The sequence below is a fragment of the Alosa alosa genome, chromosome 8 (assembly GCF_017589495.1).
Source record: "Alosa alosa isolate M-15738 ecotype Scorff River chromosome 8, AALO_Geno_1.1, whole genome shotgun sequence".
Classification (NCBI taxonomy): domain Eukaryota; kingdom Metazoa; phylum Chordata; class Actinopteri; order Clupeiformes; family Clupeidae; genus Alosa; species Alosa alosa.
In genome coordinates this window covers 28,714,686-28,742,007 of record NC_063196.1, presented here as the reverse complement: position 1 = coordinate 28,742,007, position 27,322 = coordinate 28,714,686, and the positions used below count along the sequence as shown (strand labels likewise).

The 27,322-nt window shown below is 40.4% G+C and overlaps 1 protein-coding gene across 5 annotated transcripts; it reads left to right on the top strand.

Annotated features, from left to right (window-relative positions):
- The first annotated feature begins 375 nt into the window (after nucleotides 1–375).
- Nucleotides 376–21,709, top strand: LOC125298900 (interferon-induced GTP-binding protein Mx2-like). Of its 5 annotated transcripts, none has more exons than XM_048249809.1 (15): nucleotides 376–754; nucleotides 7,716–7,794; nucleotides 9,747–9,821; nucleotides 9,910–10,112; nucleotides 11,059–11,196; nucleotides 16,422–16,576; nucleotides 16,786–16,924; nucleotides 17,038–17,236; nucleotides 17,657–17,735; nucleotides 18,135–18,257; nucleotides 18,899–19,031; nucleotides 19,151–19,309; nucleotides 19,494–19,570; nucleotides 19,786–19,989; nucleotides 20,670–21,709. In XM_048249809.1, the coding sequence occupies exons 3-15, from the start codon at nucleotides 9,751–9,753 to the stop codon at nucleotides 20,892–20,894; spliced, it is 1,905 nt and encodes a 634-aa protein (XP_048105766.1). In that variant the 5' UTR covers nucleotides 376–754; nucleotides 7,716–7,794; nucleotides 9,747–9,750; the 3' UTR covers nucleotides 20,895–21,709. The 5 variants fall into 5 exon arrangements, with proteins under 5 accessions (XP_048105766.1, XP_048105768.1, XP_048105767.1 ...); XM_048249811.1 differs by having other exon boundaries at nucleotides 9,733–9,821; XM_048249810.1 differs by lacking the exon at nucleotides 376–754 and adding an exon at nucleotides 5,851–6,093.
- The last annotated feature ends 5,613 nt before the right edge of the window (nucleotides 21,710–27,322 follow it).

Genomic DNA, 27,322 nt, shown 5'->3' with positions numbered 1-27,322 from the left:
CTTATCTGACAGATCTGCATTGTCTATAGTGAGGTAATGTTAGATTACATTGCAAAAATATCACCATGCATTCATAAGCTCGTGATTCAGTGAGAGTGATCCCGAAACATCGGAAAGTGACATTTCTGTATTTTTTTAAATTACATTTTACATTTTGTCAAGAGGAAAAATCAATAGCAAACTGTTCACAACTGACTATAGCACTGTGAACCGTTCCTGGTTGCGCCTGCAAATCTGCCATCATAATAGCAATCCGCTATGGAACAAGCATGCCTGTTGTTAAAGGGAATGTGAGATGACACTCTGATTGGTTTATTGCACGTTACGCCCAAACCACACCCATGAATAATGTAGCTGCTACAGACCACCCCATTTTAGATTTGCGTCGGGCGCAACAGTCAATATTCCGCCGGTAAAATAGAGACAGCGCCCAAGATCCGCCCACAAATTTGCGCGAAGTCAATTTAAAGTGTTAAAGTGCGTGTGTGTGCAAGATAAAGCCCATGGTGTGTATTTGAAGGGTGTATTAGATACTCTCTTAGATTGTTGTTTTACTTTTCTCTCTTTTTCCAATATTTTGGTTATAGTCCTTAGATAGTTACATTCGTTTAGACTGCCTCTCCTTTAGGCCTATATTATGGAAATTATATGACATATTAGGCCTAAAGTGTGTTAACTTGTGCGCATTTACGTGATAGTCTATGATGTCATGTGCAGGTGCTGTGGATCGCGTACAAACCAGGTTGTCGGAATGGTATATGTTTATACTTCTCATCCAATCAAATTCACTCTATCCGGATGGCATGATTTATCTGGATAGTTTTTTTTTTTTTTTTGCTGAAATGAAATAGGAATAACAAGGCTATTTTTAAATATAAATTTGAGCTGGCTAGGATAATCTATACCTGGAGCAGATTTGTTTGCATTGATGGTATATTCCAACAATAAGTCACCCTCTGTCAGTGTCAGGATACACATAGACGCAGGTCATCAGGATCCTTTCAAAGCATCATAGTTATCTTTATTAGCAGAATTAGAGTCTCAGTCAAACTCACCGAAGATCAATCCAAAATGAACAGGGTAAATGAGAGGCATCCAAAACACACAGAAGATTCAGAAGCAGCATAAAAGGAAATCCAAGAGTCCTTAACGTGAGTTCAAAAGCACAGAGGATACTGACTTAACTGAAGGAGTAAGAAAGTCCAGGATCAAGGGCAGAGAGTACTGGTGTGGCAGCCAAGGGCACCGAACTGAGTCTCTGGTATAACAGCGACGAGGACAGACAGGCAGCATAGGTCTCAGCTGCTTAAAAGAGTTTGAGTAATCAGTATTCAGGGGAGAATGATACGACACAACTTTATTTGTCAGTTTGTGCTGAAATTCTTTTTGTATCTCTGGGCACCTCATTTAAGTATAGGAGGACAGCATACAAAGGACAGAAACAATACATACATGTAGATATACATGTAGGACATAAAGCATCCACAGACAAACATGAAACAAAGGCACAAACGATAGTATCAAGCATGACAGAAGACAATATATTACAAAGATGCTACATCAATACATCCAAACTTTCAACATTGCATCCATGGATAGATCTTAATGTTGCTGGTTTAACAAAAGGATTGATTAATGTATAAGAGTATCTGAGTCTGTTGCGCTTGAAAGAAGTAACTCTAAAGCCCCCGCTCCAGACTCTCCACCCTGGGTGGCAGGTCCTTCAGTGTCTTGGCCCCCAAACTTTGGAACTCCCTCCCCCAACCTCTTTGTGCCTGTCGTACTCTTCCTTTCTTCAAAGCACATCTCAAGACCTTTCTGTTTAATGATCACTTCTCCTCCACACCCAACACATAGTTCCATACAGACAACTTGTCTTTGTTGTATTGTTTTGTTTGTTTGTTATTGTGTTTCCCTGCCTTTGTCTCTGTTGTATTGTTTTGTTTGTTTGCTATTGTGTTTCCCTGCCTTCCTACTATGTAAAGCGACCTTGGGTTTGAGAAAGGCGCTAAATAAAATAAACATATTATTATTATTATTATAAAGCGCCTGTTTGAGGGCAGTAGCTGATATTCTCTGTGTAGAACATGTGAAGTGTCCGTGGAAATATATCTAGCCAGCCTGAGCATGCTCTTGTTGTGGGCTTCCTGGAAGAGGTGTGCTACAGATAGCCCAATGATCTTTGAACAGATTTTAATTTGATGGTATAGTGTTGCTTTATCTTTGACTAAAAGGCTACTCAGCCAAACTGTGCTACAACTAGATGTACCACAGAGCGGTACAAAATATGACCGCCGCCCAGCACCTTTTTTCCACAAAAATAAGTCACGTTAGTCAAATTGTGTTCATTTCCTACTTTATTCGTTTTATGTGTGTTTGTAATTGAGTGTGTGCAGAGTGTGTGGTTGTTTTTGTGTACATGTGTTGTGTGTGTGTGTGTTTTTTTTGTGTGTGTGTACGTGTGTTTGTGTATGTAGGTGTGTTTGTACTGTATGTGTGGGTGCATGTGTGTGAGGGTGTTGTGTATGTGTGTTTATGTATTTGTGCGTGTCGTGTGTGTGCATGTATGTGTGTGTGCATGTGTAGTGTGTGTGTGTTTAAGTGTCTTTGTGTATGTGTGTGTGTGTGCATGTGTGTGTGTCTATGTACTGTATGTGTACATAAATAAAGCAAATCAGGGAACCACCTACTCTTTGCGATAAGTGCCATGGGATCTTTAACAACCATGGTGAGTCAGGACTTCAATTTAACATTCATGCAAAGGAAAACATCTCCTGCAGTACAGTGTCCCGGTCACTGCAATAGGACATTGGGATTAATATTTGTTTGGTGGCTTTTGGCCACAGGGAAGAGTGCCACCAACACCACTTCCAGCAGGAACCTACTCTTCCAAGGAGGTTTCTTATCCAAGTACTAACTAAGCCTGCTTAGCTTCAGTAATTCAGCAAAGCAGGGTATCTGCTGGTCTGGCTGCTGGCTAAAAAGAAAGGGTGAAAGGCATATATGACTCTAACTGTCTCAATGAATTACATTATGCACACTCAATTCTCACTGGTATCTGCTAGACAACAAGTACCAAAACATGATTAGTTCATAGATTTCACATGTAAAATACATGTCATACAACCCCACCCCCATCTTGCCTGTTCATAATTCTGAGAAATTCTTGAATTGTGTGCATGTGTACGTGTTTATGTGTGTGTGTGTGTGTGTGTGCGTGCATGTGCTTGTGGGTGTGCCTGTGTATGTGTGCATGTGCATGCATGAGTACATATGTCTGTGTGTGTATGTGTCATACGTATGATTACTGTGAATGTATGTGTGTGTGAATATCTGTTTATGCACATGTGTGCATATGGAATGGGTTACCATGACACCTGGAGGCAAACATACGCAGAAATTGGTCATCCTAGCCCCTACGGTTCTCAAGATATTCACAGAAAACTCTGTTGGTGTATGGTTACTAAATGTACACATAAATTAATTTATTGTATGGCCCCTCATGAAGGGAATTTCACAAAACTTGGCATGCATTCAGAGGGTGTCATAATGATCCTACATGTACACTTCCAATTTTGTGCAGTTTTGACCATGTTAGGTCACAGATACCTGTGATTACAACACCTAATTTTAACTTTTTAATTTTTAACTAGGTGGCGCTATACATGAAATGTGTGGTTATGGAATGGGTTGACCTGGCCCCTTAAGATCAACATACAAAAAAAAGGTGGTCCTCCTAAACCCTACGGTTCTCAAGATATTCACAGAAAACTGTGTCCGCCCTACCCTCCTTTCGGGGGTCCAGTCCAGCGGGGGGGCTACAGATCAAAACGAAAAACGATGGTTCCATGCTATCCATGTGGGGTTACATGCCCACCAAGTTTTGTGTGCCCCGGTCTTTCAGTGTCCCGGGAATCCTTGATGGAAATTTGGGCATGCGAAAAAGAAAAGAAAAAGAAGTCTGGGCTGTCCTGTCCAATTTATCAAACCATGTATGAAAGAGGGAGATTGGCCCTAGCCAACCAACCAGCTTTGAGTTGGATGCTTTGGACGAGGGCAATCAATTATACATTAAAACAAAAACAGTTATATTAGACCTACCGTTTTGTCCATACCGTTTTGTCCATACAGGCCTGCCTGGTTCTGACCTCTCGAAGGTATTCTGCTAGGTCGCTAGTGAGTCGGTCGGTCCGCATCTACAACAGTGTCCCCCTTGCCCATACAATGCACCTTTCCATTGTCTCTAGTCTGGGTCAACCAACATAAAAATGATGCATTGTAAAGCCTTGCGCTGGTTAGTCTGGTGCGTTGCTATGTTGACTGGTGATACTGTATTTGCAGTCAGTAATTAGTAGTAGCCTAAAGTAACGGAGATCCTGATGGGGTTCTCAAAGACAGTGGATGGAAACTACACGCAGGTAACATCCCATTTTTTACAGTCAGGGAATGTTGGTTTACAACAACATATTGTAGCCTCAGTTAACACAGGTGAACGTAGGCTCATGTGAGAAATATAGGCTACGCCTTGTTAACTGGTGATATCACAAGTTAATAGGCTAAACAAACACTGCAACGGTGTAATAACCTTTAAACTTCGGTTGTGTTTCGAAACACACAAAAGGTTCTTTTAAATAAGTATATATACTCTTTTGATCCTGTGAGGGAAATTTGGTGTCTGCATTTAGACCAATCCGTGAATTAGTGAAACGCACTCAGCACACACTGAACACACAGTGAGGTGAAGCACACATTAATCCCGGCGCAGCGCTAACCAGTAGGCCACGGCTGCCCTTTTTTTTATAATGATGATTTTTTAAAATAAATAACGAAATTAGCAATAAACACTTGCGCACAGCAGCGCTAGGCTTAACTATTCACATCAATAAACGACCCAAACAACCCAAAACCATTTCAATTTCCTTTTCTTTTCGGTCCCTAAATTCACCTAAAAATCCAAACTAAACTAAACTAAGGCTGAAGTCTTGATAATAATCTTAGCCTACTGTATATGAGAAATTGTATTTTGAAGTGTGCTCGTTTTGATGCAGAGCAGAGGTTTATCTTGAGGTAGGGTAGGCATACTGAGACATATGCCACTTCCTTACCTTGTAGACTACGATATTATCAACAAATAATAGGCACCTTGGATCGGAAGTCGAGCGTGAATCGGGCTAAAAACCCAGGCTACTAGCTTTCATGCCAGCAGCACATCGGGGCGTGCCAAAACCCAGGCTACTAGCTTTCATGCCAGCAGCACATCGGGGGTTTACCAACATTCCACATACAGCTAAACTGGCATCCATTACACTCACCCTCCTAAACCTCACTCCCAATCCAGGTCACTGCCCCAATGTAACCTGCATTGTGTTGAACCTGCGCAGTTCAGCCCTGCACACGCCCGGAATCAAACCTGCGACAGCAGCAAACAGCAGCACCTCGGATCGAGCGCGCTGACAATGGAGCTAAAAGCCCACGCTAGCTTTCACACCAGCAGTACTCTTGAGTGTCTCTTGAGGCGTCTGGGAGTGAGGTCTACCCCCACAGTTCTTTATTTTTTATTTACCGTAGTATGTGCAGGACTGAGTGGTGGTCATATTTTGTACATCTCATGTAATGGTGTTGCAAAACAATGGAATGGTACTTCCTGCATCCCATTGCCACACGCACACAAGAGAAACCAGAACTGACAACCAAAACATGAGAACTATAACAGCTGAAAAAGGAAGTGGGCGAAAAGGAGGTGAATAGTGAGAGAAGCAAGGGGGGCTGGTATCGCCATCTCACCTTACATTGTTCATTTGAGTGATTTTTCTCACTCAGCGCTGCCCATTCTAGAGGATGCATTTTGTGAAAATCTGGAAACTACCTCAGAACTGGAAACAGGAAGACATGCTTCCTTTGACAGGAGTTCTGAAATGAAAAGGCAGTTAATTTGACGTGATCTGAAATGTGAAATATGACATCAGGAAAAACCAAGCAAGTCAGAAGTGAATATCAGAGGAAGGGTCAGAGTAAATCAGCTAAGCCGACCACGTGGGTTACACAGGTGACTTCTGTTCTGGGAACTATCGAAGCTCACAGTGGGATACAATGGTAAGCATCATAGTAACACCAAAAAAAATGGACCTTTCACAAATTCCACTCAATTTGATTCTATGTTATAGATCAGTGGTCGCCAACCCGTCGATCGACCGGTAGATCTTGAAGACTTGCCCTGTAGATCCCGAGAATAACAGGTGAACAGGCAATCAGGAACTGTCAGGAATTTGTTCTCCATTTGAAGAATGCAATGGATTATGTACGTGCACAGACAGCTACAGACACGGAGCGCATTTTAGGCCTTGGCCACATTACGGTTACTTTCACTTCCTAGAGTGCGCATGCATTACGTGAAAGATGCTTCATACCAAAACATTATCAAACATTATCAAATTTATCATGACGTGTTGTCACAAACACTTACTCCAATTAGAAAATCAAAACCAAAATCATATAAATAAAGACTATATTAAGTGTTGTTATCTCATTGATGCCTGTAGCCTATAAGGGGGTGGAGGATGTGATGGGCTATTTTTGACCTGATACATTTGCCTAAATGAAAGGCCTTACATTGGAAGTATTTTAGCTTTGATTCTCTTTTGATGCTTCATGATAGATCTTGTCTTTGTTCAGGGCGAGGTCAGGGATCTTGACCACTGTGTGTTCTCTGCGTGCTGAGTGTTTCGCTAATTCACAGATTGGGATAAAAGCAGAGACCACAAAATGGTCGAGGTTCGAACCGGCAACCCTCCGGTTACAAGTACGAAGCGCTAACCAGTAGACCACGGCTGGCCCCCCAAAAAATCAATCCATACAGTAAAGTATACACATAAAGTATTTTCCATAATTCTGAAATCAAAACATATTTTGGAATCCACAGTAACACACCTACACAGGCCAAAATCCCTTCTGAGAGAAAGTTTCTTCCAGTAGCAGCAACTGGAATCCATGCATTTCCACTGAATTATTTTTGGAATCTGATCCCTTATCATACCTGTTCATTCTTACTCGTTGCTCGACTTATCGTGACTAAATTCAAGATGGCTGCAAACGCTAAACTTCGTGAAGAGACTGTCTGTATAAATCGTCTTGTAAGTAAACTACCAGTGCTTTTTCAAAGTTCTCAATGTCTCGTTTTAAATGTCAGGGCCCTCGGAAGTCTACCAATGAAGTGTGGAGATACATTGAGCCTCGTAAATGGGTATAAAACAGTGATTTATTTGCATGGCTAGCCCGATGCCGAAGCACCCCTATTGAAAAAGCTGTTGGTAGCATCGGCTAACTAGCGCCAGATTTTGGAGTGCAGGGGACAAGCCAAGATGGGCTATGAGACATACGTTCACACTCGGTATCATGTTTCAATACACTTTAGGTCAATATCACACCGGAATTCTCCTTTAAATAAGTATAGCGAACACATTTTTTTTTGTAAATGAAGGTTTACTCAATTCCAAAGAATATTGAAAAATTTACAAATTAATAATATAGCCTACATCTACAAAGACAGACGTGTTATACTTGATTGGACCTGAACAACAAAGTGATAAAAACAGAACATGTTGTATTTGCATTATACGAGTGATTATGTGATTACCTGTCTTTCCCCTGCTTAGTGTGACCACAGAACACAGCACTGTTGACTCTGTAAATTCCTCACATTGTTCTTTCAATTTCAGTTCCAATAGTTCAGTCAGGTATATATGAGCTTGCAAAATAGACTGCACTCATTGAGTTTCCACAACTCACAGAAGTAAGGTAAGTCAGATGTGGTTTTTTCTTTTTGATACTGATAATAAAATAATTTGCCTGATTAATCATCAATATTTTCCATACAAATACTATTAGCATTTTATAGTGTTACATACTAAAATAATCCAGTTTCCATTATGTTAACAATTTAATAACTTTTATAACAATTCTAGCTATTTTCTATAGTAAAAATACTGTTCGTATTATATTGATTAAGGGCCAATCTCATTTCTCTGTTTTACCCCTTCCCCTTAGTTTTGCGCGTTCACGTGAGAGGAAGGGCTATCCCAATTCTCTTTTGGATCAATGGGTAGGGCTAAGGGGAAGGGGTAGATACCCCTTAAAACCAAGCATTTTCGCGAGCTTACTTGAAACCGAGGGGTAAAGAGAAATACCCAACCTACACCGCTCACACCGGAAAAACAAGCACACCGAGAGATTCATTTATATGAAATGTTGCCATTAATAAAGATTAAGTGATTGATAGATTCCTTGGGTATCTCAAATCCTTAGGATTATGAAATCATTTGTAAGTTTAATGATCAGTTACAGGAATTCTGCTTTGCCGTTGTTTGCAATTCATGTATCCCCCCTACCCAGGGGCGCGGGAACCTATTTTTGACCAGGGGTACTGAATAACAAAAATAATGGATGTCCGACGATTTCTCCCCTCCTGGACATGTTTCGGATTTTGACTGCTAAATACATCATTTTAGTGCGATGTGCGGGTGATAGAGAGAAGTTTTAGGGATCAATAAAGTATATCTATCTATCTATCTATCTATCTACGTCCAGGGCAGCCACAAATTCCAATGTTCCGCGACAGCACTCCGACTCCACTGCACCCACCCTAACCCCACAGAAGCGCACTTGACATCATTAGCCTATTTCAGTATAGCTAAGGAATATTACTTTTCTGATCGTCAAAACCACACCAGAGATGTTTGGCTTTAAATATAGGCTAATAATCAGGCTGCAATGATCTCGCAAATAATTCCTGAATAGCCTAAAGTGTGTCGTCTCCACAGCAAAAATGTGTCCTAATAATTTCTATCTGCGACTAGTGAAATGATTTCACTAGCTTTAATTGATTAATTTTGCAAAACTGTACAACACAATTAAAGTTTCTTTTAGCTTATCCATGCTTTTTTGAACGTGTAAATCGCATAGAATATGTAGGCCTATATCAATCGTACGCCTACACACTTGATCGCTATCACCAGAGCCCGTTTACAGACATTCTCTGGCCATCACATAGCTGAAACCACGCTACGGTTCTTACAGTAGCGTAACTGACTCACGTTCACGTTGATCTCTATAACTGTTAATTTTTTGTAACCTATATTCCAACCAATCCATAACCCTTTTTTGCTATTTGACTCATCATTTCACATACACAAATATAAATAATGACAGACAGCGAATTAGTAATTATTTAAAAATATAGGCTAGCCTATATAACAAATTTTAAAAATCTATCTCCTGCCAGCAGGGGGTGCTGCAGCACCCTCAGCACCCCCCTTCCCGCGCCCTTGCTACCAGGTGCATAATTCACTTCTAATTTCAAACAGAAAATGTTTAAATAGCATCATGTCATGACATGCTTCCATTTCCAAAGCAATGAAGGCTGTAAATACCGACTTAATATTATGCATATTATTGTTAATATTGTGCTATAAATGTAGCAATGCTAGAGTTTGTTTATCAGCCATAGTCTAGGCCTATGTAGACTCAATACCCTTAAAGTGACAGTGCACCATTTATACTAGTACTTCAAACTGGAACAAACAGTTCTGCTTAGGGCATCCAATTGGCCAGCAGTGGCACTGGATACAATGATTAAATTGAAATGGGTATGCAATGTATGAGTGTCATGTCTATTTCTATTCTGAGACTATTGTGCTTAATTCATTTGATCCCATTTGCGCTTGATATCTATGATAGCCATTTACCTACAGAGCAATGGACCAATGGAATCCAGTGGAAAGTGATGAGGATATGCCTACCATTACTCAAGAGAGAGCATGGAATAAGTATGTACTGTATTTAACTTACTCAGTAATACAGTGTAAAAAAGACTGCTTTTCATCCACATTTTAATGACATTTTCCTCCTTTATAGTTTCAATAAAGAGATGGAGGGAGTATTCCATAGCGATTTGAGTGAACGGGTTCGACCCTATCTAGACCTCATTGATTCACTGCGTATGATTGGAATCGATCAGGATCTGACTCTGCCTGCAATAGCTGTGATCGGAGACCAGAGCTCTGGGAAGAGCTCCGTGTTGGAGGCGCTGTCTGGAGTAGCTCTCCCCAGAGGCAGTGGTGAGTTTGTATTGACCCTTTCAACAATAAAAACAAAAACAATGCTTGAACGTTCTATTTGGGCCCCAATCTACTTCCTCTGCATTAAGATAACATATGGAATGTTAAAAAGGAAGTCTTGTGGGGCCAACTATGATGCTGATAATGGAACTCTCTTGAAAGGGTCTATTGCTTGCCCAGTTTTTATGAACACATACACTGCCAGTGTAACTCTTGCAGAGTGCTTTGAACATAGAATAGTCCGTTTTCTGCATAGATTAGGCCATCCATATTTGCATCAATATTCCATGTAGACTATGGTGTCAGGAGTGCAGAATGAGTGCTCTCATAATGGTTTTCTTCATAATGTTTTTTTTTTTTCATGAAAATTGGGTTAAAACCCCACATTTACAGGATAAAGTAGACAAAAGCAGAAGTAGGCCATACTCCCTGCGGTAGACTTTACCAGAAACAGCAGATAAAGAAGCAGAACTCACTACAAATCAGAAACGAAACACAATCAGTGTTAAGCCTTAGGCCACAGGGGGGAAATCACAGTGTGGAGTGTCAGGTGTCAGGTTTGGTGGGTATAGGTGTGGAGTGTCAGGTGTCAGGTTTGGTGGGTATAGATTAACTACCTTTGTCCAGCAGCCTTCCAAAGTGTAATAATTGATAACTGAAAACTCCTGCACACTGTCTTTTTCACATGCAATATTAAATGAATAAGGTTATTTCACAAGGCACAAAAAATTGTAATATTTGATTGGTTGATTTAAAAGGAAAGTGTCATAATATAATACTTTTGATATAAATCTAAAAGCATTTTCCTTCCAGTGAATTCATTGAGAAATAAAATGTATTCAAAAATATACTTTGTGATCAAATTAAGATAAATTAAAAGTTATGATGAACATTCAACTTTCAGTCGCTATCATTTCATTATCAAAAATACCACATATTTCCTCAGGAATTGTGACTCGATGCCCGTTGATGCTGAAGTTGAGGAAGCTGAAGGGAGGTGTGCAGTGGAAGGCCATCATCTCCTACAAAGACACGACAATTGAATTCACAGACCCCTCTTTGGCTGAGGACTATGTCAATGAGGGTAAGATAAAGGGTTTACAACACGGGGGAGCTCATCATCATGTAGATCATAGAATTTAGTCTGGAAACACTCAATTGCAGAGTGTAAAAAAAGATTGGTATGGTGGCTTAGTGATACTGGCCCTCATTTATCAACCAAGCGTAGAAACCAGTGTAGATCTGAGCATAGAAATCATCTTACGACGGGGCTCACGTGTGATTCATGAAACTTTCCTATCATTCCAATTCCAGCATAAGAATAAACGTGTGTTGATAAATGCGGCGGTGTAATTTGAATATCACACCCATATACTCGTTTTAAAGGGCTCGCCCCTAGAATTTACGACATGGTAGATGCATTATACGTCCAAAAGAGAAAGAGATGGTCCGTTCATGCCACCTGGGAATATTAGGGAGTGATTGCGTTGTTTTTCCCACGGCGAGTGTTCTTGCGCTTTGCTGTCAGAATGTGCGGAAAACATGGATGCCACAACAAAGGTTAAAACATATGCCCACTAATCTTAAATAAACAACTGTATTGATTAAACAAATGGTGTAAGACGCTTGTTAAAGAAGGAAATGCAGCTTTCAAGTGACAAAAACAGCAAATTCCCAAGCTCACATTAAGATGGATGAACTAAGAGCGAGGATACAGTTTCATAGAGACATCAGGGACTGTAACATTCTATGCTTTACTGAGACATGGCTAACTGAACTTGTACCGGACTGTGCCATCACTCCGGTGGAGTTTTTCTCTGCTGCTCGCTCTGACAGGACTGAGGAATCTGGAAAATCGAAAGGTGGCGGTGTTTGCATCATGACGAACAGCAAGTGGTGTGATCCTAGAAATGTCACCGTTCTCTCAAAGTCCTGCTCGCCTCATCTAGAACATCTAGCGATCGTCTGTCGACCCTTCTACCTGCCCCGTGAGTTTACTTCGGTAATATTCAACGCTGTCTACATTCCTCCACAAGCCAACACAGATGCTGCGGTTTCAGAATTGCAAGAAGTGTTAAATAGACAACAACACACGCACCCTGAAGCTGCGCTTATTGTGGCCGGTGATTTCAATCAAGTACATCTGAACCGGTCCATGCCTGAATTTATTCAACACATTCACTTCCCTACACGTGGTGACAACACACTGGATCACTGCTACACACAGTTCAAGAACAGTTACAAAGCGAAGTCTCTACCAGCTTTCGGAAAATCAGATCATGCCGCTGTTTTCCTACTGCCTATGTACAATCAGAGAAGTCGGACGGACCCCCCAGTGACGAAGGAGGTCAAGCGCTGGACTGACCAATCGGAAGCCAGGCTACAGGACGCCCTTAGCAACGTTGACTGGGAGATGTTCAAGACGAACTCTGCTGACATCAATGAGTTTACGGAAGTATCATTGAGTTACATCAATATGCTAACTGATTCCATCATCCCAACTGTAAAGATCCGAAGCTTCCCTAACCAGAAGCCATGGGTGGATAGAGAAGTGAGAACGGCATTAAAGACACGCACCATGACTTATAATGCTGGGCTTATTTCAGGGGATATGACGGATTACAAAGCAGCATCTTATAGTTTACGTAGAGCTATTAAAGATGCTAAGCGGCGCTATAGAGACAGAGTTGAAGCTGATTTCTTGGAGGGTGATCCAGCACGAGTGTGGAAAGGACTCAGGGGATATCACTGGCTTTGAAAGAAAGTCCCCTCCTATGATGAATGTGAGAAAGCCCTCCCTGATGAACTTAATGCTTTTTATGCTAGCTTTGACATGAAAAACACAGACTATCTTGCAATGCTCCTTGTTGGTGCCCCCACCCAATCCCAATCCTCTCCCAACCATTTTATGCAGCTTTGAAAGAAATCTCCCCCTCTTCTATGATGAATGTGAGTAAAGGCCTCACCTGATGAACTTAATGCATTTTTATGCCAGTAACTATATGCATGTGAAAAAACACAGACTATCCTTGCACTAGCTGCAGCATGTGAAGCAAATGAGGATGCACCTTTCTGTGTCTCTGAGGTCGATGTGAGCAATGCCTTTAGGAGGGTTAATTGTAGAAAAGCTGCTGGACCGGATGGAATTTCTAACAGGGTTTTGAAATCCCAGGCTCAGTTAGCTCCTGTGTTCACTTATATCTTTAACACATCATTGGCTCAAGAGACAGTTCCTACTTGCCTCAAGCAGTCTGTTATTGTTCCAGTACCGAAAAACAAAAGTCCATCATGTCTGAATGACTACGCCCAGTAGCCCTGACGCCTACAGTGATGAAGTGTTTTGAGAAGCTTGTGAAAAACATTATCTGCTCATCCCTCCCTGCCTCCTTCGACCCCCCAATTTGCTTACAGAGCCAACAGGTCTACAGAGGATGCCATCTCAAACCTCATGCACACCACCTTAACTCACCTGGAGGAGGGGAATGGGAATTATGTGAGGATGCTGTTCATTGACTTTAGTTCAGCATTCAACACGATAGTACCTCTCACCTTGGTCACAAAGATGAAGGCCTTTAGGACTAAACACCACCCTGTGTCACTGGATATTTGACTTCCTCACCAACCGCTCACAAGTGGTTAGAGTGGGGGTCTGACATCTGACTCATTAACCATCAGCACTGGTGCTCCCCAAGGCTGTGTTTTGAGTCCACTGCTGTACAACATCTACACACGACTGCAAAGCCAACAGTAGTCATACCTCCATCATCAAATTTGCAGATGACACAGTGATCTTGGGCCTGATTAGTAACAACAATGAACAGCTCTACTTGGATCAGGTTGATGAGGTGGCACAGTGGTGTCAATCTAACAGCTTGACACTGAATATCAATAAAACCAAGGAAATGGTAGTGGATTACAGAAGGCAGCAGCAGAACTACAGTTACCCCACTAATGATCAGCGGGCAACCTGTAGAGAGAGTCACAAGTTTTAAATACCTTGGTGTCCACATTACTGAAGACCTAACATGGACTGTTAACACTCAATATGTTCTGAAGAAGTCCAGACAACGACTCTACTTCCTTCGTCAGCTAAGGAAATTCAAAGTTTCTACATCCATCATGAAGGCCTTCTACACTTCAGCGGTTGAGAGTGTTCTAACTGGTAGCATCATCACCTGGTATGGGAACTCCACAGTTAGAGATTGTAGTACTCTGCAGAGAGTAGTGCCCTCAGCTGAACGTACTATAAGAACTCAACTTCCTGCTCTACAAGATATCTATTCCAGAAGAGTACTCCTAAGAGCCCAAAAGATTCTGAAGGACTCTTCTCATCCTAACAATGGATTATTCCTACCGCTGAAATCAAGAAGACGCCTATGTAGTCACAAAGCCAGAACTGAGAGACTCAGGAGAAGTTTGTATCCCCAGGCCATCCGAACTCTGAACTCACACTATACTGACTTTGCACACATTCACTCTTCAGCACTCTCAAACATTTCCCAACTCTGAACTCACACTATACTGACTTTGCACTCATTCACTCCTCAGCACTCATGACCCCCACACACACACACACACACACTTACAAGACTTTTAGCACTTTTACATCCCTCACCCTATGCTATAGACCTTTTATTATTTTCTTATTTCATCACACGTCAAAACACACACACACACACACACACACACATACACACACACACACACACACACACACACATATCTGACTTTCCAACTTTTGCACATCTCCATAGAACTTTTTTATTTATTATTTTTGATTTCTCCTCCATCTACCCATGTCCTTGATTGCCTAGCCTTTCTGCCCCCCCACCCACCCACCCCCCCCCCATCCCCAACACACACACACACACAAAAAACACACACACTTACATCATCACTGTCATCACCTCACATACATACAGCACACTGCTTGCTACAGTAAGCCTCCTACATACATACTTGCTGCACACTGCCCCCTCCCTACATACACAGCACATTGTCTTCAGGATCTTCTCCAACACACATCCTCTACATACTTACAGCACACTGCCCCCACCTACCCACACACACACTACACACACACACACAGTCACTGCTACACTCCCTTCCCGCACACACATCTTCATCACTCACATACATCATACATACAGTACTCTGCTTGCAATAGTAAGTCCCTTCACCATACTTGCAGTACACTGCCCCCCTCCCCTACATACACAGCACATTATTTCATCAGGAAGCTTCTCCAACACACATCCCCAACATACTTACAGCACACTGTCCCCCCCCCCAATACACAGCACATTGTCTCATGAGGAAGCTTCTCCAACACACATATTGCACACTGCCCTCTCCCCACATACACAGCACACTATCCCATCTCCCCTGTCATCCCCCCAACACACACACCAAGACCCCTGGCAGTTGGGTTAGCCCCTTGAGCCGTGGATCTGCCCAAGGTTTCTTCCTTGGTAAGGGAGTTTTTCCTGCCCCTGTTGCCTCGGGTGCTCCTTGTTGGTGCCCCAATTCCAATCCTCCCCCACCTTTCTTATGCAGCCCTTGCAACTTAATCTACTAAACCCCTCTTCTACTGCACTTTTTACCCCCACTTTGCACAAATAGGCTGACACCAGACATAATTTCACTGCATTTCTTACTTCCAGTAACTATATGCATGTGACAATAAACTTCCTTGTATCCTTGTAAATCGTTAGAAAATTAACAATTGACAAATGAACAAACAAATGAATTCCCCCAGTTTCTCACCTCTTCTTCCCACATGAAGTGACGTGAATGATGATGTTTTCACTGACGTTAATTTATGACTGTTGCGCTTTCCAAAGAGAAAGTAATTCTCTCCGCATACAGTAGCCTATGGCTATCTTAAGCCATCAAATGTGTTAACATAACAGGCTACATTAAGGCATTAGGCTACAAATGTGCAGCAAAAGTTTCAGGTCCAAGATATTCCATGAATTCAACTCTTCAACTTTCCAATCCTCCACGGATTTACTGCTGCACCATGCTATTTGCCGCCCCCGTAGGCTACACGATTTGAGACATGACGTGAGATTCAAGCGTAGCCACCGCTCACGTTCAAATTGATAAATGCCATGTAAACGTACACACGTTTAATAAATGAGGGCCAATAAGTGTGTGTTTTTTTTTAATTGTTTTTATTATTTACAGAACCAGACATAAATTGATCATTTTGAACCTAACTTGTAACTTGTCAAACAGAGCAGGAATTAATGAGTTAAAGTGACAACGTTTAGAAACTCACAACCCCTTCTTCAATGTGTCCATCAGCCCAGAATGAGCTGGCTGGAGACGGCGTTGGGATCTGTGACGAGCTGATCAGTCTGGAGATCATGTCTCCTGATGTGTGTGACCTCACTCTGATTGATTTACCCGGCATTGCCCGAGTGCCTGTGAAAGGACAGCCTGAGGACATTGGAGACCAGGTGAGTAGATAGAAATAAATCATATCCAATTGGCACACTGTTGAAATATCTTTTGTACACCGCTTCAGGCATAAAATCAAAACAAAAGTCTTCAAACTGAATGTCATTTTGAGACACAAGGCGTGTCCACTGATAACAGAATTAGCATAATGGATAAGAAATCGTTTACATCATATAAAATGAACTGCTAATTTTTGTCTCGTTTGTAGATTAAAAGCCTCATTCTCAGCTTTATTGAGAAGAGTGAAACAATAATCTTGGTGGTGGTTCCATGTAATGTTGACATAGCAACAACTGAAGCTCTCAGAATGGCCCAGGATGTAGATCCAGAAGGAAAAAGGACTTTGGGTAATACTATTTAGGCTAAGACATGTTTTATCTGGTTGTAAGAAAAGCACTCTTCATATCCTCCCCATAAGAAGTCTGTAATCTGAACATTTTCATTGAATGTGTGTTTACAGCTATTCTGACTAAGCCAGACCTCATAGATCGTGGCACAGAAAAGAATGTTTTGGATATTGTTAACAATCGTGTCATCCCACTGAGCAAAGGCTACATAGTTGTGAAATGCCGTGGTCAGCAGCAAATTCAGGACAAGATTCCTCTAGCCGAGGCCACCAGGATGGAGAGAGATTTCTTCAGACAACACAAGTATTTTAGGTAAATATTGACCTACTCTGCAAATCACATCTTGTCCTTTCGTTTGAAAACAACTTTCACTAGACTTGATGATGTTAGATTGTTAATGCTATAGTAAAATAATATGTGGATTGTATATTTTATTTGTCTTTGTTATGTTTGAGCTAAAAACATTTTTTTTTTGCTAAATTATATTGGTTACATTTTACTTGACAGCATCTACATAAGAGTGACATGACACTGTCATGAATGTGTCATAAACAAGTCATAAACGTTTATGACATAACGCTTCTGTTATTAAGTGACATTCTGTTTTTGTCATAACAAGCTAGGATTAGGGTTAAAGGGTTAGGGTCAGGGTTCATGTGTCATGACAGTGTCATGTGTTCATGTACTGTCAAGTAAAGTGTTACCATTATTTTTGCTATTTTGTTTTTACAGTGGTCTTCTCAATGAGGAAAAAGCCACAACTCAGTGCCTTTCTACTAAACTGACCCAAGATCTGGTAGACCACATCAAAGTAAGTGCTGAAGAGAAGCATATCCTCACATTTTACATATTATTCATCTATGGGAATACATAAGAGTTATAGGGCCGTTCACCCCAGGAACTAACGAGAACGATAAAAGCGACCAACGATGGTCCACACAGACCAACAATGCTAAAATTCGATGATTCTGATGGATTCTGGATTCTGATCCCAACAATATTGTTCTTCATGTCGTTATCGTTATAGTTTATGTGTGGATGTCATCTTTCATATTAGTTGGAACGATACTTGTTCACGATTATCGTTATAGTTATCATTCTTGGCATTAAAGGCCTTTAGTTATGATCTTGGTGTGAATGACCTGTAGTGCTGACATGAAAATCTCTCTCTGTTTGTATGTGTGTGTGTGTGTGTGTGTGTGCGTTTCAGAAAGCACTACCAACATTATCAGAGCAAGTTAAGATGGAGCTTCTTCAGTCAAGGACATTAGTAAGTGAATGCACAGAAGGTCCCCCCTCAGAACCCCAGCAGAAGAAAGCTTACCTGATTGAGGTGAGTACAGCAAGATATTTAGATCTTCTTTATTCTTATGTCTCCATAACTCCATAACGATTAAAGCAGCACTCTTTATGGATCACTTTTTTTTTTCAATCTTAATATAACAGCTTTTAAGCCAATTTGATGTTAAACAAACTTGTAATAGGGAAATCATTCACCTAGCATAGCTATAGAGCATGGCTGGTTAGGATTGAAGACTCAGCCTTGCAACTTCAGGTCCCGAGAATCATGAAACATTACCTGGTTAGTAGATATAGCTCTTTGGAGATAGTCTTTGCCTGTTGCTAGTCCTTTGGCTCCAAAAAAAAGTGCATGCAGGGGGAAAGGAAGTCTCATGCCATGAGAATTATTTACAATAACAAGGTAAAAAAAATAATATAAATATTTCACAACTCTAGGGGGAGCTCTAGAGTCACCAAAAATACTCAAAACTACATTGAATGCCTCTAATAGTTCATAGCTGTTGTGTTAACATCATACTTCAGAGTAATTGGGAGTATTTCTAAAAAGCACTGAGATTCATTACAATACTTGGCAAAATATTTAGCTGACCTTTTGAAAATGAATCACCAATGCGGTACAGTTTGCCTGAACAGCTTTGCATACTTAAAACATCAGTGTTTATCTCTTCACAGATCTTGACATTGTTCAATGAGAACATCAACAACTTAAGTGCTGGTGAGGTAGTGAATGAGGAAAACCTATTCATTATCCTACGCAGCCATTTCCAGTTATGGAACACTGAACTTCTAAACAGTCAAGAGTCATGTGAGTTGCACGTAATGTTGACTAAAACAAAATCTACATAATATTTCCTTAAATTGAGACATTTCTTAGACTACAAAAAATAAATTTGACTCATTAAGTCTAATCCATTTACAAAACAGATGCTAAAATGGTACAAGATGCTGCAAAGGAGTATGACCTGAAGCACAGAGGAAGAGAACTCCCTGGTTTCAGTAACTACAAAGTGTTTGAGATGGTGGTCCAGAAACTGGTAAAAAAGCTGGAAGGCCCTGCATTAGAGACTTTGAAAGTCATCAGAGGTAACTGTACAAAGGATCAGTGATGCACTTCATAAACAACTCTAGAAAGACTCATGAGTTTGAGATAGTTTTTGATTGTGTTTTTATTGCTGTATCGGTAATGCAGTTGACTATTGTGTTTACACGTATTGCATTTAATATTCCTCATGAATTCACTGGGAATAATACATTTTCCTTTTTGTAGAAACTGTGCAGGCACAGCTCAATGACGTTTCAAAAACTTGCTTCTCAAACTACCCTTTCCTTCACTGTGTCGCAATGGTAAATATAAATATAAATATTATCAAAAATGTTGAATGCATCTTTATACCTCATATAAATGTGTTTCTCATATAAATTTGCTGTGAATAAAGCCCATTTCTCAGGTTCACTTGATTGATTGTAGTCTTCTCAGAGATTTGCCAGGCGTCGGATTCCAATTCAAAATGCCTTGATTTAACTGTTTCTTTTTCATGATGCCTTTTTTCTTCACACAGAACAAGATAGACCAGATCCAGTCGAAACAGGAGGTCAAAGTGGTGGAGAGGATCCGGGAGCAGTTTGAGATGGAGAAGCTGGTCTACACTCAGGACACCATCTACTTCAAGGCCCTGACGAAGATGGAGGAATCCTCACCTGTGAACTGGGCTGATTTCGACACGAGAAACAAATATCCTGAAATGCTCCAGGCATACTATGAGGTAGATTACAGTAGATTCCAAACAAAAGGCCTAAAGAGATTGTCAACAATTGACTATATGTCACTGAAGGAGCTTCAGCCAGCAATATATTTCCTGTGGAGCATCAGCTGGGTTGTAACGGCATCAACAGTTACATTCTGCTCCTTTTGTTTTCACCTGGATACTGAATATCATGTTTATGCCCAACAAAGCAACTCTTTATTCAGTATTGACACATGCATAAATTCTTTGGCATCGGTAGGTGCAACACACAACCGGGTCCGTGTGGTACACTAAAACAATAGCCGCTACACCCCGCCGGAAATATAGAGCTGGCTGAGAGGCTTCTGTGGCACAGATCATTGTATTTATTATACAGTTACTACATCCTCCTTAATAATATAATGTGACATTAATCTTGTAACTATGAAAAACGTCATTTTACAGCACGCTTTAGTGGCATATCCACTGATAGAGTAGAATGAGTTGATTCATTTTTCCATTATCAGGAGAAAGTTGAGCACTCAATAGTGTACTTTAAGGTTTCCTGATCATCCTTCATATCAGGATCATCAGACACCCACTGATAACAGTACATTCCAGACATGCAGTGCTCAAAGTGAATCAAATTCTAATTCTTTCATCTAATTAACCAAACTGTCTCCTGGTCCTCTCTCTCTATCTCTTTCTCTCTCTCTCAGATAGTGATTCAGCGCCTGGCAGACCAGATACCCATGCTGATCCAGTTCTTCCTGCTGAAACAGTCAGCGCGAGTGCTGTGTACTGAGATGCTGAGCCTGATTGAGGGGGTGGATTTGGACAAAGCCCTGTGCGAGGGCTCAGATGCAGGCCGACGACGTAACGAGCTGCAGAGTCGCATCGAGCGTCTCAGCCTGGCTCAGGAGAAACTCAGCCATTTCCTCTGAAGTGGACTAGGAACATGGACCGTTTCAGTAGTGATGCGTCCATGTTATAAAAATGTTGGGGAGGTAAAAACAGAAGAGTTTATTCTAATCTCATGTTTGGATCAGGCTGTTTACCTATTATTGTTATTACCTATTCCTGTTGCCTCAAACTTGATGATAGGCTACTCTTGAACTACATTGTTTCTTTAAAGAGATTGTGAAATTATATTGAAGTTTTACCCAGAGTTATTACACCTTGGGCTAAGTCATAAAAAGAGTACATGTAAAACAGAATTATAATTTAAATGATCAACTTCTCAAAATTGTGTGCTTTTTCATTTATCACAATAAACAGGGACAACATGAAATGGCTTAATTGAGAACAATATGTTAACCACATATATTTTCCATGCTATGAGGAGACTGGTGGGTTTTGAGATCAGAATCAGATGCAATATAGGTGGTCCTAACTTACTGACCTCTTATATAGACATGGTTGTTTGTTTCTATGAATTGCAATTGGACACATGTGTAGTAGCCTACAGTACCAGGCTCCCATGTAGTGGTTGGTGTTCAACTGGCTGCATATGCTCAGCTGCCTGTTTCTGGGGGGAGTCTAGGCTGTCCACTAGAGGGAACTGCTCCCCTGAGAAGTTAAAGAGCAATTTGTAGTTTAATTTCAAAACTGAATTTATACTTTGTCTTTTCTGAAATGTCTTTTTAAAATTGTACATGTATGAATGAATGTTTTGCCATCATGTGTTGCCATTTTAAGCAGACTCTGAAATATGCCTTTCCCACCCACAAATGTGTCATATTACATAGGAGGAGTTTAACCGTTGTTTGACGTTTTTTTTGAGTCATAATGATTAATTATTGTGTTTGTGCTGACTGCACTAATTCCAGCCTGTCAGGACATCACATCCACCATTTTCCTAAGAAGAAAAGCAAGGTTTTTTGTTCTTGGGTGCGTTTTCTGCATGTAAAGAGGGGACTTCACTCCCTCATATGTTACGTCACATGGACATTAATATTCTGAGTATTGACCTTATTCAGAAAAAGACAATATTGCAAATATGGTGTTTACATCAGTTTTACATTTACATTTTACACAGCAGCATATTCGTAAGGGATAATGTATAGAACGCCGGTCATTATTGTAAAAATAAGTCCCGACTGTAATGTTTCTGGTGCTTTGTGTTTGTTAAAAGAGATTATGGAATTCATCGGAGATCTATTACTTATTAAACTTGACGGTCATACATGCACAGACACGACACAATGTTCTAGCACTCTATGTCCTCTATGCACGTAACACACGTTCATGATGTCACTCCACAGTGCAATTGTTTAAATCATTACAACGACAGGGTTAACGGGCCCCGATGCGCCAGCAGGGCCGCGCGCCTGCCCATTCACTTGAATAGGAAAATAGCTGCCTGATAGAGTAACTGCCCAGAATGTTATCAAGATGAGGTGAGTTCTAGGTCCCTTTCTTTTATCACTTAATGATAGTGGATTCCATCCACTATCTTGAAATCTCCTGGCTGCTTCTTCTTCTTCTAACCTTTTCTTTTTACCTTTTCAAGAATGAATGCGACCATAACCGCTTAACATGTTGAAATAACCGTTGTGTATGTCTGAAGTTGGACAAGAGTTATTATTTCAGATTTCTTTTAAAAAGGTTATACTTTGAGAAATAGAGGATTAAAAATGTTAAAAAGCTAATTTTCTCCCCATAGACTTGAATGGAGGCTGTGATGTCATAAAGCCAGCTGCGCTCGTTAAGCTCACAGAGTAGTTCCCCGGCTAATCAGAACACTGGCACGGGGGTCACCTGTGAATCCAACTGTCTCAGCTTCTTAGCATACAATCTGGCTCTAGCTGAACTACATATCCTGTTTAAGTGTCCCCCGTGTGTCAAAATAAAAGTCACAGCCATATCTCATGCTTTGCGCATTATGTCTCCAGAACGGCTTGACACATATGTTTCAAATTTGGTACAAGTGTTTGTATGGACTCAAAGATGAAGTGAGTTGATGTTTGAGGTCAAAGGTCAAGTCCATGAATACTCTGAGCGCGATCTCAAGAATGCCTTGACATACATGCCTGAAATTTGGTATGAGTGTTTGTATGGACTGAAAGATGAAGTGAATTGATGTTGGAGGTCAAAGGTCAAATGTCAAGGTCAAAAACACCTTGAGTGTTATATCTCAAGAACACCTTGACACACAAGGTTTTTTGGTACGAGGGTTTGTATGAACCCAAAGATTAAGGGATTCAATGTTTTTCTTCAGGAATCTCACACCAACATTAAGCCAGCAGCTTTCCATCCACTACTGTAATTCTTCTGCCATTACATTTCTAGTTTACTTCTGATAGGCTAGATACACAGGAAATACTAATTATATGCAGATGATTTCATTTTATCTATATGTACTTCTGAAGTCAGGTGATAATGTCCCTTTTCCCCTTGATGCTATACAACTCTGGGTGGTTAATAGCTTCCTCAAACTGAATGAAAATAATGTGAAGGTTTTTGTTTTTGGTTCCTCAATCTCAATTGCAGAGATCAGCAGTACTCTTGATTCAATCACTATGTACATAAAGCATGTGGAAAACAATGCCAGTGTGTGTTTTGCACTCAGACTTTAGAATTGCTAAAGTGCAATATCCCCTGTAAAGATTGCAGACCCTAATTTGAATAATGGGTTATATATTTCTAACTACAGCTAAAGCAGAAAACAAAAAGCTTGCAGCTTATTAAAAGATATTTGACCCGTCACCAGTGTTCAGTGTTAAAGGCCCCCTATGCAACATTTTCAACTTAATAAAACAGCTTAGAAATCATTGTGATGGTTAAAAAACCTGTTGTGGAGAAAATGGTGGCTTTCCCTGCTCCCCCTACTGTCTCCTAGCAAAACACCAACCTTGCAAGATCTGCATCTGTCCTGGCAAAGTCTGAATCAGGAAGTCTCGTGAGAAGCGAGAACGACCGAGAAATACAAAATGCTTAAAATTCTCTTGATATTCACATGCTCTCCTCAGCAATGCCAGCTAAGTATAAGAACGGGCACTGATGGCTTAAGTTTTTAAACATCCATCATAGCAGAGTCTGCGAAAAGACCAAAGAGATGGTTGTAAAATATGCACCCCAAAGCTGTAGGGGGAGCGTCGTAGAGAAAAATGCGACAACAAAAGTGAGAAATCAAAAAGAATTTACTAGAGTTACAAAGTTGGCCTTTAATAATACTAATATTATTATTATTTTAAGTGTGACAGCATAACGAACAACCATAGCAACAGAGGGAATGCACAACAGTTCAAGAGTACAGCAGAGAAAAGGAGCAAGTGAGAGCTTACAGTGGGGGTTGCAGGAGTGAGCTGAGTAGTCAATCATGAAGAGATGTGTTTTCAGTTGCGTCTTGAAAGGGGTGATGCTGGTGCAATCATGGAGATGTTGAGGGAGAGTGTTCCAAAGTGTGGGGGCCATGACACTCTGACTGACCTGCCCCCCATGCTGTCTAGTCTGGTTTGGGGGACAAGAATAAGTCAGAAAAGTTAGCGAGATCGAGTTCTGTTAGGGTTACTATGAAGAACCCTGGTCAAGATGAGTTAGTATTAAATGCTACTTCTGTGAACATCTGCTTTGCTGCCTCTCTGGCACTAGGTGCCTTGCCACAGAGAACAGAATCAGCAACCCACTCAAGTCACACAACAGTTAACATCTGATCAGATGAAACCACTTCCATCTGAGCCAAGCATGGGGGTTAAACAGCTGACCCCTCGTGTGGCAAATGCAGAACTTCCTTTAAAAAAAATGTTTTAGTGTTTTAAAAACAGTTTTAGTTTCTGACATGCCACAATAGCCTCACAGTTTAACACCAAAACAAAGGCCTTCTATTCAGTCACAGGGAACTTAACCAGGCTGTGAATTTGATTCAAGTTTTTCCTTTGCATTGTTATTTAGACAACACTTTAGCTGTTTAAGGTGCTATAAGCGATGTAACACTGTTTCTAAGCTAAAACATCTTTTGTCACATACAGCTATCACCTCACCATCCGCTAGCTGTCTGTGCCCGAATACACTGTAAAAAATGCAGTCTCCATAGGCTCCAAAAACAGCCATAAATCAACTTGGGCCAACCTTGCCCATAAAAACATCACAAACTGTTCCAGCAAACGAGATGCGCGTTTAGGAAAGTTTCAATTGCATGAGAGGGAGAGTGAGGGGTGGGAGGGAGTAGCGGGTTAGCTCTCTATTGTTTGAACGTCAAAAGTAGTGACGTTACCCCACACTGTTTATAGCACCTTTAAATGTCTACTCAGGTTGTTGTTGTCCAATTGGCTACACTTCATCCTTGTAATGTCTACATTTCTTTGATCAGTTATTTTTGGTTTATCTTGTCCATGACCTCTGAGGTCAACCTCTCTTAGGGAGTTTGGAGAAATAACAGCTTTTCCTTATGATGACAGCTCTTTTAATCCATCTAGAAAATCCTTTTTAGTTCTACAAATAATGGTAAGACTTTGTCTATGACAGACTTATCGTAAAAACTACGGTCGGCTTGTCTGTGCGTTACTTTTTGCCTCTTTTTGGGTTAATACTTATATTTTACCACAGGCGAACTGTCAAAGGACTTAGAAACAGAGTATAAGGTTGAATCAGCAGACTTCGTTTTAATCTTGACAGAAAATGGCTCAACAAAAACACTTCCGGGAACAGGATGTCTGAAAAAACACAGGAGAATAATGTTCAAAAAAAGTTATTCAAAATCCAAAAGGTCAAAGCTCAAAAAAACAGTACTTAACCGAACCAAGGGGGGAAAACACTGGAGACAGACCGGGATCCGCTGGAAAAACCACACAAGAGTTCTGAGACTTGTACTGGTGTGAGAGGAGGCCAGAAAGTGAATGTGCGGAATGGGGCTGTTTATATAGGAGTCCCAGGGGTACAGGTGACAGTGATCAGCAATCAGGAGAATTGGAGAGGTGAATGTGAGTGGAAGGAGAGTTCAGAGGGGGCGTGGCCAGTTGAGAACCTGGTGCAGGTGTGACACCAACACTGTAACTGGCACCCTTACATTTCTTTTATATTGACACACCATTTATTTGATATAGTTGTAAAATTGTATCAGTATCATTGTATACATTGTAAGACCAACACAAACAAAAATCGTTTTGGAAGAATGAGCTGATGAAAAAAAACAAATTAGAGATTTCTGGTGAATCACATAAGGACCATGTTAGGGACCATGTACAATGTAAGAAATAAATGCTGCCAATTGATGCACTCTACAAGAGTTAGCATTAACTTAATTTATATCAGCTCTAATACTTTATTTGCAAATGCTTTCAATGTTTTTCAATGAACGTTGATCGATACTCAACAAGCTAGCCTAAGTCATATAACAAAACAGAGTGCACATACTAATAGGATACCAATGGTTGGTGGTAAGTAAGTAAGTAAAATATATTTATTGTACTGTAGTGGCTAAGGAGCTGGGCTAGCATGCAGTTGTCTGAAAATTTGTAGGTTCATTACCATGGCTTCCACCATTGTGTCCTTGAGCAAACCCAGAGTTGGGACAATGGCCCTTGAAATGTAATTGATAGGCTATGTAAGTCCCTTTGGATAAAAGTCTCTACTAAAATAAATATAAACATATGAACAATGAATGTTTGACAATACCTTTGTGAACATTCTACTGATGTTGTTAAGTGTGAACACTTTCATTTCATTACATCTCTACATATACTATATGACATACTTGGCTTTGCCATTAGTACTTGATGTCTTTTTTCTACCACAGCACATGCCACTAGCATGACAGCAGTTTACTGGAAATTCCTTAATTCTCTTTCAATTTCAATTCAAATGTATGTGGTCAAATAAAAGCTGGCTAAATTGACTGCGCTCACTTAATGCTAACAACTTGCAGAAGTAAGGTGAGTCTGATTATTTCTACTGATCGAAAAGTTATCTTAGATGACACTGCTTCAAGTGCGGAAGTATGCTTATGTGAATACGAAGATGGAGAAAGGACTTCAATAACTGAAATTCTAGTAAAACAGTGTAACCAGCTGTATAACTCAATACAAATTATTAAATATTTTCAATGAATTCCTCTTTATTTGAAGATGTTTTTTGTTAACATAATATCTGCAATGACAACAATCTGGCTTCACATGTTTTACATATGAATTGATCCTATTACCTATTCATTTATCCTAAAGTAGTTTATATTTCATAAAGCCGTATTGATAGAGTGATAAAAAATAAGTAAATAAAGTAAGTATGTAACAGTGTAAATCCCATGAATATTGTTTCTATTATTTCATACATTATCTCTCCCCCTCTCTCTCTCCTCTCTCTACATATTCTTTTATGTAATTCATTTTCAACTAGTTCATGTAAGTCCATCTTGCTTTTGATGACTAAGTTACTA